Source organism: Excalfactoria chinensis, chromosome 18, assembly GCF_039878825.1.
Source record: "Excalfactoria chinensis isolate bCotChi1 chromosome 18, bCotChi1.hap2, whole genome shotgun sequence".
NCBI lineage: Eukaryota > Metazoa > Chordata > Aves > Galliformes > Phasianidae > Excalfactoria > Excalfactoria chinensis.
Window position 1 is genome coordinate 5,273,805 of NC_092842.1, and position 20,960 is coordinate 5,294,764.

A 20,960-nucleotide genomic window follows, 5' to 3' on the forward strand; every position below is an offset into this window, starting at 1 on the left:
AAACGGCCACAAAACAAACGGTCAGTGATCCTAGGCCTAGAGTAGAACATCCAAAAGTGCACTGATCTCTGGCAAGAAATAATTCATCATTTCCTAAGTGATGATATGAAGCTGAGGAGCAGAAGACTTGCAGGTTCACCCGGTGCTGTGATTAAAAAATAAAAGGCCAACAAAGAATTTAGTATAATCCATGGGAAACTGAAGGACAACTCAAGGGGAGGGGACTTCAGCCATGCCTCAGATTTTCATCAGTCTGGCTTTAATTTGGAGAAACAAAACTCAGCCCTGAAGAAAACAGTCTGAAGTGACTGTCAGGCACATGGTTTGATGCATCAGCTGGTGAGAAAACCCACCAACTTGGAGAAGGGCTTGAGACCCTTTAGTTATCTACAGACAATGCAGCTCAAACATATACCTGTCAGAGAGGAAACAGAGTTTAAATATTGTTCAAAATGGAGAGAGAGTGCAAGCATGCTTCAATCTCCCTACCTGATGTTCTGTTCATTAGTAATGTCCTCACATACTCCTTGGATTTTACATTCACCACGCGCAGTAACAGAGCAGGTGTGCAGATTTAACTCTGTTAGGTAATGTTTTGGAACACATGTATCTTTTAGCTACTCGCAAAATAGAATATATTAAGAATGTAAGCAGGAGCTTAATGTACTAAAAATGTGTCAGCCACCCACTGAAGTGTTTTCATGCGACTCCCACACACGTTAAGAGACGAGGAAGCTGATGTTTTGGCAGCAAAGGCCTTTCCATAAGCACTAGCCAGGCTGCTTTGTGGCTCCAACTGCAGTAAAGGAGGAGACAGTTTCCACAGCGCCCACTCTGAAATAATACGCACTTCCACTCCAACACGCTCATTAAGAAACGACTTGTTCCCAGAGTCAGATGAACAGATGTACAAAAAGCCATTTAAAGGAGGCTGGAGAAAATAAATCAAGAGAAGTCAGGGAACGTGTACAGCAGTTACCAGGATAACAAGACTATGAACTCTACAGCACAATCAGACAGGAGTGCTGACATCTGATTCTGCTGGTTCTGCTATGTACTTCCATGCTGACAAGTCTTTGGTCTTTTGATGTTCTGTGTTCTTCCTCACACCTAGCAGTCTAGGAAAGGCTGTAGCTGAGGGCTCTGACCTTGGGACAAGGGCAGCTTACCTGAGACATGCAGATAACCACGCTATCCCTCTGGTCACAAGCATTCATCTCCTACACATGCACAACTGCAGAGAAAGGGACCACCCCTCTCATCCACCAGGACCATTTCCCTCCTCTTCTAAGATACCTTTTCTCAACTGCAACCACTGCTGCAGACAGCTTCACTCCCATACACATTTTCCAAAGGAAGCAGACAAGTTGAAAGGTTAACCAAAATCATGATAAAGAGCCAGGTACATTTCAGGAGGAAGCTCTTTCCCATCGTCAGCCTTGCATTCGCTACTGCTTTCACAATGCCACCAACTCCATTCAGCTGTTACTGACATATATCAGCAGCTATTCTCTTGGGGTTTAACTTGGCTTTCTTTCAGAAGTATCTTGGGATTTACTGGTAATTGGAGTGTTTTGCAAACTCTCTAAGATTTCTCAATATCAGTCCACCTGCATCTCCTGGAGCTCCTTTTTCACAAAGACCTGGTAGGCAGCAGCAGGGTAGAATTAGGATAAAAAGTTGGAGATGATTTGCCTTCCTCTGCTGAGCTTCTCGCTTTTCACATCTTTAGAAAAACACTTTTGGGTCACTGTACCAGGAAAGAGAATACAGCTCAAACAACAATTATCCTGTTTTACCAGCACTACATTTATTTCCTGCACTGAAGCTCTAACCTGCTGCCAACGCTCTTTCAAGAAGCCTGACAGATTCCTAATTCACTACTTTCACTTCTTCCCCATTGCCCCAGACAGCATTATCCCTCCCATATATTTATCACACCACCATTCCTTAATAACTGGGAAATGAAGAATATGACACCTGATTGATGACATCACTGTTGTTTCCTATCAAGGGGCAGTGAGAAGGTGAACTAAATGCCCATCTCACAGGAGCAAGGAGAAAGAAACCACTCCAGCATGATTTTAAGGAAAATGCTGAAGCCAACTAAATAATAACCTGAAGCCTTAACCACATTCCTGGCCCGATCCCAACTGCAGGTCACAGAATGGCACAATTTAAAAGTCCAGCCTACCTGAAGGCTCACAGAAAAGCTAAAATTCCTTCTAACAATTCACATTAGCAGCCCATCCTCATGGTATGCGACAGAGATGGTGAGGGAGAGAGAGGGGTTGGATGTAAGGGAACAAAGGGCAAAAACCCCATACAGAGAGCAAAGAGTATTGCTGCAGAATATCAGAAACAGCAGAGCCACAAAACTTCTGCAGTGGCCTTCGTTTGCTCACAATCTAATTAGGGCAAAGGAAATTGCTAAAGTTGCTTTTGAAAGACACTCAATGGTGAGGTCTTGAAGGCCCTGAGCTTGACAATTGGCTGCCTACATGAGGCCTAGAAGTACAGATGGAAGGCAGCTTGCTCAGGTGCCAGGCTGTCAGTTGGATTAAAATGACTCATTTATTTACCAAAGAACCTCACAAAGTGCTTTAGCTAACAGGCAGAGAGGGCCTAACGGCTCTCCAAGCTGGGGAAGAAGCTCTCGCGCCTTCCCGGCCTGCCAAAAGTCATTACTGCCGAGTGTGGAAAGCCATCAGCAGGGTAGAGACCCCCGTCGGCAGGGTGACAGATTGGGCTGCGTAATCAGAGGAGGAAGGAGAGAGCACAGAAGCTGTCAGAGGCGAAAGCTCTTGGCTGGGGCCGCCAGAAAACTGGCAAGATGAGTTAGCGTGACTGAGTAAACAGCAAACAATCTCCAAATGATCTTTCCTCTCTCCCTGGAAGAGATGAACTTGTTTAAAAGGCACATCCCAAAGGAAGCCGCAAAGAACTTCAGTGAAGGAGAGAGAAATAAATCTGGATGAGACCCTCTGAGATATACAGCCCTTCTTTATCTTCTTGTCTGCAGAAAATATTTCATGGACTATACTAATATACATATGACATAGAGCAAATTAATAAAAGGAACAGCAGGTCCCATTGCTTACTGGAGCGGAAAGATGGGTGGAGAACATGGCATAAGGGACAAGGGAAGGACAGTAACATTATTTGTGCTGCTCTTTTGTGAGCCAAGTTTCAAATTTTTGAGGGCACAAAACGTGGTTTTGCAGCGAAGCCAACAGAGCCCACTGCAGATTTTTTGCTGATATGAATAAAAGCATTAGAAAAAAGCAATGCCCTCGGAGAGAGGAGGTGGTCACAGAGCCTGGCTGCCCTTTGGACATCTGCGTTGGGGAGGCACCTGTAATGTGGGACTAGTGCAAAGCCTATCTCTATATTAAGGCGTCCATATGGTCCCCATTACTGTGGTAACAGGCCTCCTCCTGGTTTCAATGCATTTGTCCTCCCAACATCTCTGTAAGACAGAAGAGTGCTACCATCCCCATCTTACAGATGGGGAACTGAAACGCAGAGATTATTCTGGACCTAGACGTACGACTTTCCGTACTTAACATGCTAACCATGTGCCAGCTGAGCCATAGTAACTGTAACTGTCAGGATTTGCATCCCCTGCCTTGCAGTAAATGCAAAGTAGCTCGGACTGCACAATGAAGTAGGGTTATGATAAATGCATCACCTTACGCTACTCTCTTCACTGCAATCGAAGCTAATACACATTAACTCCCATTTATGACAGGTCAGGAGCAAACACACCGCCATCATCACTCAGTTGACACATGGCTACCTGCCTTGTCATCACGATTCCACACCCACTTGTACGGAGTCTGTGGCATGGCAGGAAATCAAGCCACGTCTCCAGTGTCTCAAGAGGGGAATCCCATCCACTGGGATTTCTTTATCTAACGTAGCTTTCTTCCTACCCTGCCATCAGCTGTATGTTTCCTGCCATATTTTTCCTGCCACAGGCTGCATTTCCACACCAAATTGCCCTACCCAGGGACTGTTATCCCAATGAAAGACATAAGAGTGTTTGCAATGATTCTATATTTGTCTAAAACTGAACATTCAGCAGCTCCGTGAACTCCTTACAGAGAAATTTCAGTATCAAAACAAGTCCTTGAAATTTCTCAGTTACAGATAGAGCGTGCATGAAGGACAGCACAGTTTACCTAGTTAGTATACAGCATTTATCATATGCTACTTATCTTCAAAGTACTTTATTTGCACCAGTAATGGCTAAGCTTGGTATGGTTCTCACCTGAGACACTTGAGTATTATCTACAGATAGAGGAAAATCAAGTAATGGTTACACTTACGAATGGCAAAGATGCATTTTGACCTTGATCAATTCATTGTAAAGCCTTTATATAGAAGAGGAGCAGGTAATACGTTTATCTTTACAGGTGATACAAAATACAATTTGGCAATGCTAAGTCAAATGCTCCTATATATTACATGGCAGCCCCAGTTCATAACTGGGCACACAAAAATAAGAAAAAACAACCAGCACCCATTCTCTGAAAAGAAATAAATTGTAACTAGTTTCCTTTAAGAACAATGTGCTGCAAGAACAGGAGTCATTTCAGAGCTAGAGAGGGTTTCTCAGCTCTAATTACTCCCGATCGCTGTAATTTACAAGTTTGCAGTGGGTAGAAATCGCCAAGATTCACACATTTTCAGATCAACAGCTGCCACTATTAGAGAGCAAATCGTGCAGCCTTCTGCACCACTGCAGCAGGCTAGCTGTGGCACCGACAGGTCAGAAACGAAAAGTAGAAGGTGCCACCATAACACAAGGGTGCCAGCAAACTTCAGTAGAGGACAAGAATTTCTCCCTCAGCACCCGTGAAGGAAGCTTGAAGGGCAAACCACGGAGAGCAGCAGAGCATGTGCATTTCTAATGACACCATCCTCTGGTAGGGCTTCCCTTCCATCCCCGCAGGTTTTTGTTTTTAACCTTGGTGTAGTCATTAAGAAGGAAAATATCACACCACATCCAATTTACCTGGCAGTTACGGGGCATGCTACAAATTAGGATTGCTTTCTATTGACTGCACACAGAGGGCAAGGTTCCAGCTTCAAATGAACAGATTTTTGCAGACATACGGCCATGCAATGTACTCGGAGGAGGCTCTTGTATAAGACGCACACATTTTTTTTCCTGCATATGGTGCCCTACTGCAAAAGATCATGCAATAGTTTGCAAAGAGGGCACCAGCCCTTATTTAACATGTGAGATGCAGAAAAGGAGATGACCTTCCTCAATGTCAGGCAGTGAGCTGGAATTACAGTCCAGTGCCAAGTCCTCTGTTCTACCATTAGATTACCAGGCAGGCCCATTAGCAAGGTGCTGCAAAGGGACTAAGATACTTACAGTGCAAAGTAAGATGCCAGTATTGGATTTTAGGAACTCCTGGAAGACCTCTGTTCTTTCCTAGAGGATTAGAACAGAAAAAATGAATAATATGTATGCACATCACAATCAACCTCAAAGCAAATTAACTAGAGTAACAGCTATGCCTATTTCAGCCTCTCTCATGTCTAGCTTCAAGAGCAATCAGGCTCAAACGAAAAAGTATGGTACAGATGCATGTTCAGGACAGCACAAGGGGGCAAAAACCTAAATGCTCTTGATCAAATCAGATCATTAAGTCCTGAAGATGCTCAGCTGCACATGAGAACCATTGGATAAGTTTCCAAAGCAACAGGACAAGGGAAAGGAGACCTTGGTCAGAAACTCCTGGGCTGAGACAAGGAGGAGGTGGGCTCCCAGCCTTTGAGGCAGCCTCCCTCCCCCCTGGGCACCCTCCTGTGGCCCCGGCAATGAGGAGGGCCCTTGCACCCATAAGGGCCACCCCATGGGCTCCTGAAAACCAGGACTGACGACACTGAGATGGGACCCAGGAATCAGCTCCAAAGCTGTATCCCCACCTCTAATCCATACCAACACAATTCCTGCTACTCCACTTCTAAACTGAGGTCAGTCTCCAAGGTAAGGCTGCCCACAGCCCCAGACACCACACTGCCCTGCCAAGAGTCCCACGTGACATTACAGACATATTTGCTGTCACATCAGTCAACCTCTAACAACCAGTAACTGAAGGCCTCAACAGCATTTGGTCTTCACATTTGCCAGTAACACCTATTCAGCTGCTTCTGCCCACCCCAGCTGTAAGAAACAACTGTACACTCACCCTTCTTTGATCTTACTTCATTTACTCTTGTCCTTTCCAGAGCTCAGATTGTCTCTGGCTTCTAACATACTATTCTCATCTTCTCGAGCCCTTTTCCTCTTTCTTCCAGAATATCCTCACCCTCCATGCTCCAACCTTTCCTCCTAAGAGTTAGGGGCTAAGTGAACAGCCTGCTATGTTGATGATACAGAAACAGCTTTACACACTTGACTCCCAGCTAGACTTATTGTTCTAGGAAAAAAGGGAAACTTGGGCCTTGCTGACATGCTGAACCCTCTGCTGACAAAAATTAAAGAAGAGAGCACGCTGTATCTTGTTGACAATGACAGCAGCCGTGCTCAGCAGTACCATATGGGATCCACAATTTAGCTCCATTAATGCTCTTAATTTGAAGACATCAAGCACTAATTACACACTGGGTACTAAAAAGGCAAAACCCTTCCCCTGGTGCCAGCTACTTAGTGGTGTTCTGTTGCCTTAACAGCTGGTCAGGGTAGAGTTGGGCCAGACCAGGCCTGCTCACTCGCTCAGACAGGCAGGTTGAGGAAAGGCCAGAATGCAGGGACAGCAAAGCACATGTTTCTGGTCTCCACAGGATGGGAATGAGTGAGAAAAACAATGGCTCTTCACCTCTTGCTTCATCAGAAAAGCTCTATTCATTTACCATCTCCGCTGTGCAGCTCAGAGTGGAGCAGCAGCTCTCTCTAACACAGGCTGAGGGCAAGATCAGGTGCTGAAGTTTCAAGGGACCTCCCTCAGTTATTGAGAAAAACACTGCAGTGACAGCTTATTTGGTGCTCTTCTGGCCTCTCGGCTCCCTGCAGCAAACTCCAAATTCATCATCCAGGCCCACCCTGCTAAAACCCATTTATTTTGGGATAATCATCATTATCTTGCTATTATTCCAGCCCAGCAAAAAGAGTAGCCTGTCAAGACACTGTTCTTTAAAATCAATGCCAAACTACTCCATTCTCATCTAATGGGGGTCAACTTATCATGTAGTAACATTTTGGGGCTTGGATGAAGTTTGCCTCTGGCATCAAAAGTATTTTGTGGCTGCATGAAAAAGAAGCATGGATACATAAATGGTTTAAGCATGCCCACTGGGAATAATGAACCTCAGCCTGCTGAAATAGTACCTCTTTCCTCTTCAGCTTTTTAGGATATAGCTACCAAAGTACTTTTCAGAAGTAGGACAATATCCTTATTCTCATTAGCAGATGGAAGAGTGAGGCCCCTAGAGGTGAAACGATTCGCTGTCCTCTCTTCTGCCCTCCTCCCAAAAATAACCACAAAATAAATCACATTGAATAAGGAACAAAACTGCATATCCTGCCATTTTGATAATGCTTACTTCCTGTCCCATGTTGCCATGCAGTCGTAGAAACTCTAATTGCACAGAGGAGACAGATGAACGTTTCGGTTGTTCAGACTCCAGCTCTCCTGAAAGGACATTAACAAGGAGCTCGTAGTGGAATTCCACTTGTTCACAACTGGAGAAAAAGATGATCATCTTATGTTGCTTTTCATACTGCAAGAAAACAAGAAGATTGCATTTAACCATTTCCCACAGGCCTCTCCCAGCTCCAAGACCTCAGGGCATCTACAGGAGTTCCTCTTCTGTAGATACAATTACCCAGAAATATCCATTAAGGAGTCTGAAACCAAAAGCTAAGCCACTGAAGAAATTACCTCCCTGTCAGCATGAAAGACATAAGTTCACAGCTTTATACGTAATCCATGCTAACCCTGACAGACTAAGAGATGTAGGAGTTGAAATGAGCAAAAGGCTACTTAATAACATAAATGCAAACAAGAGTCTCACCTTGCATTTCTCTAGGATAAAAGCTGCTAACGTGACAAGCCTCAATTTGCTGGGGACCATCACGAAATACTGCTTAAGCTTCTCTGGAACAGCAAAGTTTTCCTGGTCCATAGAGTTTGAGGAACTATTAGCTTCTTTTTCTGTTTGTAACACTGGTTTGAGCCCCTTCCGGATTTCATCTGCTATGGAAATTCTGATGGGATCATTCAAACTGATATCAGCCAACCGTGTTACTCCTAAACCACAGGAAATGAAAAATACATGAGGCTCAATCTGGTGTGCTGCTGGGGAAGGTGATCACACAACAATGCAATTCCAGCGAAAAACAGCAAAGGGCAAGGAACTAACACGTAATGCTTCAAACACAGAGAAAACACTTATATAAACTTCAGATTTTTTGGGCCTTATCCAAACATAATTGCTGCGGACTCCACCAAAAGTATCACAAGACCCTACTTCAGCCAACTGTGTTACTTTGCATTTACCAAGAGCATAAGAGTCACTAGGCCTGGCTCAATTCCACCCTAAGCGATTGACTGTGAGATACAGAGCAAACAACACAGCAACTGTCCTGCCCTGTCCTTAGGTTTTCTTTGCCTTAGCGCATATGTAAGGAAAGAAATAACATTAAAAATAACAGTGCTTGCCAGGTTTGTGGCTCTGGAATGTGTGTGACATATACATAAACACACTGACAGAAATTCCAGCAACAAAGAAGTGTCATAAACCCCATAAAATCAATAGGCATTATTCCACTTCAGCAAAGGGCTTCTTGCTGGGCTGTAATTTAGTAAGACACAAATATTTTGCAGTTCCCTGTGAACTTTTCAGCTAAACAAGCTGACCATCTGTCTGTAACCTACCTTCGGTGAGTGTGGCTGAGAGCAGGACATTCTGACGTGTTTCCCTCTCAGCATTTAAAGCATTAAGTATCACAGTTACATCCTTCTCAAAGCCCAGGTCCAGGATCCTACAAAAGCAACAGAAGTGACAAAAGATGCTGTAAGGAAGGAATGAGAAGAAAGTCTTAAGCCTACATAATCCAATTAAAAACAGCAGAAATGCTAGAGCTAAACAGATCTTTAGCCCATCTACCTTTACGCCTCATCTTCAGGTTTTGCCAGAGTAAGATATGTCAGAAGACACTGAGAGAATCTCTGTTGTTGAATAACAGTAGAATCATCTGTTCAAAAAGGACATTTCTTCCAAACCTCACGCATCTGCTGCTTGACCGAGGCCATTGAGAATGAACGGTTTGAAGATATTCATTATTTTTTAATGCATTATCCATGTAGATGCAGGATGTAACTTCATTCTTTTCTGTACCTAAACATCTGTAAGTTTACCTGTCTGCTTCATCAATGATCAGCCACTGAATGCGACGGAAATGAATACATTTCGTGGACTTGATGTGATCAACCAGGCGACCAGGAGTTGAAATAAGGATATTTATCCCCTTCCGTAATCTGATTTAAAAAGAAGAAAACAAACAAAACCAAAACCACAACATTAAAAAAAGAGAAAAACTGACACAGATCACCAGAAACTCTGGAATAGGACCCTGGAATGAGGAACCGGAACCTAAAGAGGAAAAATCATCACCATAGTAAGATGAGCAGAATAGTACTTTCTTACTGTTAAAAACAGGAATTCCTTGCACAGCCCACTTCCACCTTTAACCATCACTGATATTCACAGCAGTGCACTCAGTGATACAGACAAGGTGGAAAGAAACATCAGTAATATTAAAACATCTACAGCATGCAAGCCAGGTTTTCCTTCAAATCGAGTATGTTTTACTGTCAAGAGTAAACTTCCTTCTGTGTATATGCTTATACATAGACAAATGAAAATTCCATTCTGGATTACTGGCTTACAGTTCAATTTTTGAAAAGGGAAAAGAAAGGTTTTTAACACCCAGGAAATCTCTTCTCCAGAAACCAATTTCCCCCGTAACAAATACTACAGGCAGCACTTGGTGGTAAGCAAATATAAGTGTTTGTCAGAAGAGGAAAAAATACTGACACAGGAGCTCATCTTCTCAGAAGGCTCATCAACACTTTAGAAATAGATCCAACTGAGGAAAGCGAATGCTTCCTGCTGACCCAGCCACCGTATCTGTGTAAGATCCAGGGGGATCACAGCTAGAACCAAACCCACAACTCCCTTGCTCAGTAAGAAAAGCACTCCAAAGAAGAGCAACAGCTAAAAAGGCTGGAGAGCAGAAGAACCCAAAATGCAATTTAAGAAGTTGGCTTCCTACCTGGCTTTTTCTGATTTTCTCTTTTCTCCCCCCATAAGCACTCCAGGCACAATCCAGGTAAATGGCTACAGAAAGGAAAACCAAGAGCAACACAGGTTTTTCTTCATAAAGAAAACAGAGTCTAATCAAAAAGTTATTCTTCTTGGTAAAAAGAGAACAGACAGGGCTGGCAGCAGAGCGTGCCTGATTTGATCTAACAGATACAATCTACATGCACTATCTCACCCACAGCTAAATATCAATGGCACCTCTAGTTCTAGGCATGTAACTTACTCCCCACATTGTCTAGGAAGATAGAAGTGAAATCATCTTTGCACCACTTCCACACACATAATAATATTTCTTTTCCTTCTCCCCATGTAGTCTAAATGTTCAAAGACAAGCTACGTTGCTATTTCTTCATCTTGCCTTCAAGCAATATCCTCCTGCGGCCAAGGAAGACTTAAGAAAGACACAGGATCTATCAAGTTTATTTGTATGTACACAGCTCTACAGGCACACAGTCACCATGTCTGCACATAAAATGCCAGTCTCATTGCTACTAGCAGGAGCTTTTGCCATTTACTTTAATGAGGCCCAGCTCTTCATCAAATCCAACACTGCCCAATATTTACAGGGGAGATAATCAAAGCACAGGGCTGTCATTGCCTCGCTTGAGAAGAAATGCAGGACAGACACAGAGCACAGCTTGTAAGGATTGCACAAATGCGTGACCGGTCAATAAGTTTAAGTTTGCATGGGTCACTGCTTGCTAAAAATACTCCAACAAAACAGTTTCCAGCAAAAAGAACTCCTTTGGAAGGCTTAAAATAAGAAGGATGTCTAAGCAAGATCCATACAATATCATCTCTGCCAAAAAGAGATCAACTGGTTTTCTCCCTTGGTAATTACCCGAGAAAATTACACTCTCCAGTTGTCCAGTCAGATCGTGATCTAAATCTTCTGGTTTGGGTCACAGTGACAATTGATAGTTATGACATATTATATGTAACCAAGCAAAATAATCAGAGGGGAGAGGGGCAGCAATCAGACTTCGTAGCTGAAGGCCATTTTCAATTGCTTGAGGTCATGAAAGAATGCTACTGCCCAGTATTAAAAGATCCAAATTCCACACCAAGAGACTGCTCAACATAACTCACAACTACTATGAAAGACTAAAGTACTTTAAACCTCACCAGGATACAACCAAATACTAATTCCAGCAGTAAAAAAGATTTGGAAAGTTTGTAATTACTTCAAGGAAAACCAGAAGATGGAACAGGAATATGGATCAGATAAACCATTTAGATACGTTCTAACCCCATTGTAAGACACTTTGCCTCAGCAAAAAGGAACACATCACCATTTAATGGCTTCTAAAAGACTTCTGACTTCTCCAGCTTTTCAACTGGCAAAATAATTTCTACTCCCCATCTGAAACCCATCAGTCCAGTAATTATCAGCAAAATGGATTGCATCATTGTAAGCATTTCCAAGATGATCCAAGGAAAAAGAAAGCAAAACAACACAACCAAACAAAAAAAACCAACATGGAATTGAATCCTTACCTTGAGTAGCTTCTGTATCGTATCAAAAGTCTGGAGTGCAAGCTGAGGAAATCAACATTAAGAAAGTGAGTTCTGAGAAAGCCTGTTAATGGACACTAAGTCCCCTTTTAGACACAACAAAATCTGTAAGATAATGCATTCACATCTATTTCCAGAATCCATCCTTGAAGAGTGTTGTTGTTTGTTTTTTTTTAATTAGTTGCCTATTACCTTGATTAATTCTATTATATTTGCACCTGTTCAATAACCTCTCTATTGGTTCAGGTTCACAAGGCAGCTCTGAGGACTACACAGACATCTGTTGGCCTCTGTAAATGGCCCAGGGAGAAAATAAGTTGGAGGTACAGAAGATTTTGCTCAGCTGGAAGAGTAAAAAGGAAAGCTCTGCAACTCCTGGAAGAAAATCGCTACAAAAGGGGAAATGCAGAGCCCAGAGGTTAAAACAAGTTGTCTTCGAGCAGTCAGGAAAGGCCACATTATTGCCTTCCCTGCCCACAGAACGATCACACTGCTGGATCTTACTACCTCTTCATTTCCCAGTAAGGACAACAAAGATGGGTCACACAAAGCTTGCAAGTCACCAAAAGTCTGGATAAAGAAGCATTTCACCATTGTGCTCCATGTGCTGCCCAACAGATGTTCAGCAATGAGGAAGACTGAGAATGGCAGTGGTGGCACACCAGTAAGTGACCAGGGCTTAGTTATGAGAGAAAAGCTTTTTTAAATGCTCTGACCTTTGCTGAGCTTTCAAGAAAGGCCATTGCCTTTAATGGAAAGTAAAAGTGACACCAATTGCAATTACAAGTTATCTGCATAAGTGCACTTAATTGAAGCTCTTTAAACAAGCTTTCAACATGAGCAGTTTCCTACATGCTTAGTATTCATGGAGCATCCTAGCAAGGCAGTGAGCTTACTGCAGTAAAAATTTAAAATAGCTTCAGATCCTTCTCCTTACGTGGAACTGAGGTGAGATATTGCACTGCAGCCTGTATGAAATACTGTGACCCAAACTGGATACCTGTAATCAATTCTCCACGTTGAAGTTGTTATTATTTCATGCACAAAAAGAAATAGGTTGATACCTTCCTCTGAAATTGCCTTGGCAATTGCAAATCATATAAATCAGACAGAAGACAGTTCAGTGGAGAAACCAACTGTTCATAGCCTCCTCTTCAGCATTCACTTATGTATTTGAAAGAGAGGCTTTAGAAACAATGTGTTTGTATAAACTTATGCACGTGCAAAGCTAATTTCAATGGCTTTACTTACAACCCCTGCATGAATTGGACAAGCTTCTCCTTCCCATGCACTGAACTAGGGAGTTTCTCCAGTCTTGTCAATTGCTATCTAACTGCATGGAAATCCTTAGAGATTTCTTACAACTTATTTCAGCATGGCAGCAAGCAAAAGTGCCAACACACGTCAAGAGAGTGAACTTTCTTCCTGTGAGGACAAAAGGACAAATGTTTCCTAAGAGTTTTTAGGCTCTTGTGGATCCACAACTGCCCTACATTCAAACTCTCAGTGAGACTGAAAGGAAAAGGGGTCACCTACCTCCCTTGTTGGGACTAACACCAGCGCATAAGGCCCATCACTTCGCTGCAAACAGAGAAGACTACTAAGAAGAAGGCAGTGCTAATATACATGGCATTTCCGCTATTAACATCTAATAGCTGACAAAGCAAATTCTGGTGGGTTTTAGTACAAGCTTGTATACCACAGTTTGAGCTATTCCCCTCCCCTTTAAAAAAGAAATAAATGATAAATACTTTTTCCAATCTCAATACCTCACTGTCACCTCTTCTCTTCTCTGACGCCCCCCCACAGTCATACCCAACACTTTACTCCACATACTAGAATTTATTCCATTACACCCATTAATTCCATGGGCTGGAAAAGCATCACCCCAACTTTTTTATGGGTTGAAGACTTTCCATAAAATGCACAAATGATGGCAGATTGCCTCTTCTGCACTCCACCTGCTTCAACCTTTACAATATAGCCCATTTAGCTGCTGCATGATGTAAAAGTGAATGTGAAATGCTTTAGATGTAAGAACATCTACATTCTTCTTACATCACCTGTACCTCAGCAGTACAGCACAATCACATAAGCCACATTCACAAATAAAGTGAGACTGCTTGATCTTTGTTACAAAAATAGACACTGATGACTTCAAGGTAACAGATGGAATTCTTTATTAATCTTCCTATCAAAACCAAATACACCTTGTTGCACTTACCTGTATTTTGGATTTCATTCCTTGCAAAGACTGTACAAGTGGAATTCCATAGGCAAGAGTTTTACCTTCATAAATGGAAGAAAATTAGAAGAGTATCCAAGAAAACAAAAGGAAATTATGGTACTCCAGAAAATAACAGTATAATTCACCCCACTATTCTTAAACTGAAGTCAGAACTTGGGAAAGTCTTAACTAAGTAGAATGTTTCCAGTAAGGAAAACTGGCAGATCATTCACTTAAGGGTTAAATTAAAAAGGAGAGGTGGCAGAAGCCATCTAAATAAATATTTCCATCCACTCAAGAAAATGTGACATCAAGGCAGTTAATTGTAGAGCAAGCACATAAGTTTATTCGATAAGAGTGTGCTGCTTAGCTCCATTGGCCTCCTGGACTTGCATCCCAAGCACGAGCCTTGGAACCAGCCCATGTGCAATAGCTGGCAGCTGCACATCAACATTCAGTCCCACCGCTGTGCACTGTGTCATTACAGAAGTTTGCACAGCATCTGTCTGTGCCACAGCAGTCCCACCCCAGGGTTCTGAGCCTGTCACTCTTATAAGCTGTACTAGGAACATGATGTTGCGGTTCTTTATTTCACATCCAACTTAAAATGCCCTAGGAATGGAAACTGGCAATTAAACACTGACCTGAACCAGTCTGAGATCTCACTAGAGCATCTTTGCCTTGCAGGAGCACAGGAATTGTTTGCTTCTGAACACTGTGTAACCAACAAAACAGGTCAGGAAATACAGATGCAAGAGAGCACAGAAACTTAATGTTATAACATGCAATGACTGTTTCAAAACTGCTTAACCCTAATTCTACATGTTCATCTCTGCTGTATAGCTACGCCAGTAAAGGTGGCTTTTGAGGAAAGCCTACAGATACATGTTAGGTATGATAAACCACAAAAAAAGGATGATTTTATGATATAAGTACTATATAAGGAGCTAGGACTCTGAGATTTCATCTCTACTCATGACAATGATTTGCTATGTAACTAAAAAGTCATCTATTGTCCCAAAATGTCAAAGAAACTCCATGGAAAGTGGGTCAGCTAAACAGTAACTGCTGCTTTCACAAGCCAATTATAAGTAATGAAACAATCACATATGATTGGCTTTAAGAGTTAGTGAAATGTGATGTGATGTTTTCATATGGATTTCCTTACCTGGTCATATTAGATATCTTCAAAACAGTAGTTATTGTGGCTATCTGGAGAAAGAACAAACAGGAGTAAACAGGTTTTGTTGCCAAACTGTCTTTTTTGTTACTTCTGTAGCACAAGAGAAAGCAAAAACCAGAAAACACATTGTCTACTAACCCAGGGCAACCAAATGGAAAAGTTCCAACATCCTCAAAATCCTTCTCCCAGTTGATCAGAATTACAGTACAACATGAAATACCAGATATGTCAGGATACTGGTCAGCACACTGAGCTAAGAGACTGCAACACAATCAGAGCACTGCTAAGTCTGCCCAAACTGCCAATATAAGCACATCTCTCATCTTCCAAAAGGCAACCCCACTCACACAGCACAAAGGCACAAAGCCTCCATAACACTCACCAGGTGTGGATGAAGGTCCAACTGGCCAAAAGAGTCTGTGGTGAAAACATTTTCTTGCACCTGCTGCACTGCTTTTCTGAGTTAGGGGGGAAACAAAGCAAAGCATTACAGTACGGTTATAGGTTACACATTGGTATTTCACATAGAAAGCAAAGAAACCAAATGCCAGGCAATTGCTTTGCCCAAGCAAGGGCTAGAATTGAAGACTGTGAATTTCAAGCACTGAAATTCGTTGTCGTTGCTGTAAGATACCTGTGGATTTCTGGGATATCAGGGTTGTTCCTAAACAGGCTGGATGTCTTAATGAAAAGTTTGCTTTTCTGGCTTTCATTTTGGTCGGCAGTCAGTTGCTTCTTAGGAAGAGATCTTTTTGATGAGCTTCCCTTTTCCCTGGTGCCAGTCTCTGCAGCACGCTTCTTGAAGTTGTTTACTGATGGCTTAGGTTTACGTTTCAGAGGTGGGTTTCCATGTGGTGACGACTGGAGCTTTCTTTTCAGAGCATTAGGCTGCTTTGATGTTAGCAAACAAACCAGAGAGCAAGGATGCATTAATGAAGGAGGATTAAGTAAACGGTACCGTATCTCACAGTGAACAACAGAAATATTAGGCCAAAAACTGATCCCCTCTGCACCTCAATTAAAGAAACAAAGGTAGATTTTTAGAGGTAGTCATAAATAAACTGTTTAGCTACAAAAAGAAAGCATCCTCAAAAGCTCTGCGAATGTCCTCACATCATAACAACAAGCTCATAGGGATCCTTTATTTCTCTCAGGAAGCAGAACCCCATCCTTCACTCCAACTTCTGCCACCTTTCAACATTTCTGAGCTCTTTTTCTTTTACCACAATTGGACTCTTTTCCTTCTCTTCCAATCTGAAGAAGGATTTTTCCCTCCGGGAACAGTGAGGAAGGAAACTAACATTGCTTCCTTTGTACCTAAGTCCTATTCCTCAGCCCTTTTTCAAAGGCTGTCTCACACACGTGCAGATCTCTTCCCCACTTCCACCTGCACATTTTTCCCTTACGAACCGGGCCGTTCTCAAGCATTACTCATTTTCTCCGCTTGCTTCTTCCCGTTCTTTGGCATTAAAGAACTTCTCAGCTCAGCCTATCGCAGCACACACTGCCCGACTCCCACCCGCGGCTCTGCAGCCTCACACCCGGCTGAGACACCCCAACTCAGGCTGCGCTCCGACCTCCGCGCTTCCCTCATCCGGCCTTATCCCGTCCGAAGCCCCCAGCCCTCCTCACGCTCCCCCCGACCCGCTCTATGGAGGTGCCGCGCTCCACCAGCGGAGCCCATCCTCACTTACCCACGGACACCGACCGACCCAAACGCAGCCCTTCCACCCGCAGGGTCTCAGAGCGCTGACAGCGGAGCGACTCTGCCCCAATGTACCCACACACAGAGACACAGCGGTCGGAAAAGCCCTCTCAGACTCGCAGGCCGAAGCGCTGCCCGCCGCGCCGTCCCTCAGCTCCGCACCTCCGGACGGTGCCCCACGCCGCCCCCTCCGCCCTCGCAGCCCCGCGTTCCCCCCGGCGCACGCACCGCTCCGGCCCCGCGGTTCCCTTCCCGATCAACCCGCTCACACAGCAGGACCGGCAGCAGCGCCCAGCGCACCCACCCGCCTGGGAGCCGAGCCGAGGTTGAGGAGCAGCGGCCCGCCGTCCTCCATCGCGCCGAGGCGGCCGCGCTCAGGCAGCGCCGGGACAGCCCTACCGCGCGGCGCGGGGCCTTAGGCCGCTGCGTCGGCTCATGCGCGCTGCGGACGGGGCGGCCGTGAGGCGGCGGTAAGATGGCGGCGGCGGAGAGCGGGGGCAGCCCGTCAGTGCCGGCGGCGGGGGAGGAGGAGCCGCCGCTTGGGTTCGATTCGCTGGTGGAGGAGGCGGCGGCCAGCGCCGGGTTCCGATTGACGGCGGTGAGGAGAGAGCCGGCGGTGCGGCTGCAGCACGGGGTCAGCGGGTTGGAGCCGCTGGCCTGGTCCGAGGACCACCGGGTGTCGGTGAGCACGGCCCGCAGCATCGCCGTGCTGGAGCAGCTGAGCGACGTGCAGAGCGGCGGGCAGGAGATGGTCATCCACCGCACGGCAGTGCCCGCGCCCGGCAGCGCCTGCACGCTGAAGGTGAGCCGCTGGGAGGCTCCCCCAATGCGGGGGTCGGAGCGTCGTATGGGGACGGCGTACAGTGCGGCTCCAAGGACGAGCTGCTGCTCTGAGAATGGCTTCGGCACCGACAGTGAGAGCCGAGTGCTGCTCCGAGTGGAAATGCTGCTCGTGGTGCTGCTGGAGCTGAAAGGTTTGCACAGCAGGAGCTGCTTTGTTCTTCTAAAGGGAGCAGCTCAGCTCCTCAGCCCACACTGCAGTCAGCTCCTGCACTAATCGACCTGTCAGTGTCACTCTGATTACTGTTATTATCACTTCCAAAACAACACCTGAGGTTACATCAAGCACCTCGTATTTCACATTACTCCACTCTCAGTGTTATTAGAAATCCCCCTGTGGACAGCTTTGGTTCAACAGACTAAGATTCAAAAGCCCAAAGTCCTGGAGATACACAGCTCAAAGGGAACACTGACGGTGGGCTGCAATCTTTGCAGTCTTTTCCAACCTTAATGATTCTAAGTCAGATCTTGTACAGATTTTGGCCAACAAGAAGCTTCAGTCACCAAGATTGAGATCAAAGAACTATTAGCTTGAGCACTGTAGCACAGGTTGTGATAGAAACGCTCTGTTTCAGATGGTTCAGGCTGGAGCAGGCTCTGAGCACCTGACTGAGCTGTGTGTGTCCCTATTCATAGCAGGAAATGGGACCAGATGGCCTTTAAAGATCCCTTCCAACTCAAACGATCCGATGGCAATTCATTCCAAAAAAAGCCTTCTTAAAATAACATTCCAAACCTAAAGGGTTGTGTTTTTTGTTGTTATTATCTTTCAGGTTGGCCCGAAAAAGGAGGTAGCAGAATGCAAAGAGAAGTTTGCCAATTCCGTGGATCCGACTGTTAGTCAAACTTTTATGCTGGATCGTGTGTTCAATCCGGAGGGAAAATCACTGCCACCGATGCGAGGATTCAAGTATTCCAGCTGGTCACCACTGGGCTGTGATGCCAATGGAAGGTGCCTGCTTGCAGCTTTAACCATGGACAATCGATTGACCATCCACGCAAACCTCAACAGGCTGCAGTGGGTTCAGCTGGTGGACCTGACGGAAATCTATGGGGAGCGTTTGTACGAAGCCAGTTACAGACTGACCAAGGCTGACACTCCCAGAGGAGAATTAGAAGACTTCTCTGAATTTCAACGACGGCACAGCATGCAAACCCCAGTGCGCATGGAGTGGTCGGGTATCTGTACCACTCAGCAGGTTAAACATAACAACGAATGCCGGGATGTTGGCAGCGTGCTCTTAGCAGTGCTCTTTGAAAACAGTAACATTGCGGTTTGGCAATTTCAGCTTCCTTTTCTGGGTAAGGAATCCATTACTTCTTGCAATACCATAGAGTCTGGAATAAGTTCTCCGAGTGTCCTGTCTTGGTGGGAATATGAACATAACAACCGAAAGATGAGTGGACTTATTGTAGGGAGTGCTTTCGGACCAGTTAAAATCCTTCCCGTCAATCTAAAAGCAGTCAAAGGCTACTTTACTCTCAGACAGCCCATAGTCTTATGGCAAGAAATGGACCAGTTGCCCGTGCATAGTATCAAATGTATTCCTCTTTACCATCCCTATCAGAAATGTAGTTGTAGCTTAGTGGTGGCCGCAAGAGGATCTTACGTGTTTTGGTGTCTTCTGTTGATATCCAAGGCAGGTCTGAATGTCCATAATTCCCACGTGACAGGGCTACATTCTTTGCCAATTGTATCTATGACGGCGGACAAACAGAACGGCACAGTGTATACGTGCTCCAACGATGGAAAGGTAAGGCAGCTGATTCCTATCTTTACAGACGTTGCTTTAAAGTTTGAGCACCAGCTGATTAAGCTCTCGGAAGTGTTTGGCTCTGTAAGGACTCACGGAATAGCTGTTAGCCCCTGCGGTGCATACTTAGCAGTTATTACAACCGAGGGTATGACTAACGGCCTTCACCCCGTTAACAAAAACTACCAAGTTCAGTTCGTTACCCTTAAGACTTTTGAGGAGGCAGCTGCACAGCTCTTGGAATCTTCCGTTCAGAACCTTTTCCGTCAAGTGGACTTGACAGATCTGGTCCGCTGGAAAATCCTGAAGGATAAGCATATTCCTCAATTTTTACAGGAAGCCCTGGATAAAAAGATTGAGAGCTGTGGGGCTACTTATTTCTGGAGGTTTAAGCTGTTTCTCCTGAGGATTTTATACCAGTCAATGCAGAAAGCTCCCTCGGAGGTGATATGGAAACCTTCACACGAGGATGCAAAAATCCTGATATCTGATTCCCCTGGAATGGGCAGCACTGAAGATGATCAAGAGGAAGGAACTTCTAAACAAGCCAGCAAGCAGAGCCTGTGCGACACAGGCAAAGGTATGGACATAGATGACACTGCAGATGATTCTCTTCCTCAGTCGAATGACGTAGGAGGCCGCGAGCCAATGGAAGAAAAGCTGCTTGAAATACAGGCACAGATTGAGGCGGTAGAAATGCATTTGACACGAGAACACATGAAACGGGTGTTGGGAGAAGTTTATCTACACACATGGATTACAGAAAACACCAGTATTCCCACCAGAGGAGTCTGTGATTTCTTAATGTCCGATGATGGATATGATGACAGAACAGCACGAGTAAGTGCACCTCTATGCTCTGGGGATTTGGTGTTACAAGTTGCTTCTTTCTTCCCCTTCCACGACCTTAAATGAGAACACAGCTTGGGTGGGAAGGAGAACTGTAAGCACGTAATCCTCACTAGACAGCTCCTATAGTGCATACATCTTAGTGCTTCCTTGAAATTAGGGAACGAGAGGGAGTGTAAATGCAGATGCTGACATCTGGATCAGGTACAATAAAGAGGCCCTCAGCCTCCCTGCTCTTAAGACTCAATGACAAGATTGGCTCACACTTGTCTGTGCCTCTTTGTACAAGCAGAGAACAACACTTCTGTACCCAAATTCTCAACCCATTTCAGCTGTAAGAACCAACCTTTGCAATGCATTCAGAAGGACAAGCAGGCACTTTCTGTTAGTGATGCAGTGTGGGGTTCTCTGCTGGACTTAAGAGCAAGCAGGGCACACAGTGAGCTCTTCAGTAATTCACTAAGAAAGCGTTTTTCTAGTACCCAATTACCACGAATCGAAGGCTTAAGATTCTACTTCCTACAGTGATTAAAAGCTGAC

The 20,960-nt window shown here is 44.6% G+C and overlaps 1 protein-coding gene across 1 annotated transcript in view; it reads right to left on the reverse strand.

Annotated features, from left to right (window-relative positions):
• The window catches only part of DDX31 (DEAD-box helicase 31), a 42,749-nt gene extending 24,974 nt beyond the window's left edge, over nt 1-17,775 (reverse strand). The window contains 15 exon segments of the mRNA XM_072352672.1: nt 5,390-5,449; nt 7,564-7,740; nt 8,035-8,270; nt 8,898-9,004; nt 9,381-9,500; nt 10,298-10,362; nt 11,845-11,886; nt 13,399-13,443; nt 14,087-14,151; nt 14,734-14,804; nt 15,258-15,301; nt 15,655-15,730; nt 15,907-16,163; nt 17,282-17,374; nt 17,377-17,775. Of these exon segments, the coding sequence (XP_072208773.1) occupies nt 5,390-5,449; nt 7,564-7,740; nt 8,035-8,270; nt 8,898-9,004; nt 9,381-9,500; nt 10,298-10,362; nt 11,845-11,886; nt 13,399-13,443; nt 14,087-14,151; nt 14,734-14,804; nt 15,258-15,301; nt 15,655-15,730; nt 15,907-16,163; nt 17,282-17,374; nt 17,377-17,733 (1,815 nt within the window). The 5' untranslated portion in view covers nt 17,734-17,775.
• Nucleotides 17,776-20,960: the final 3,185 nt, after the last annotated feature.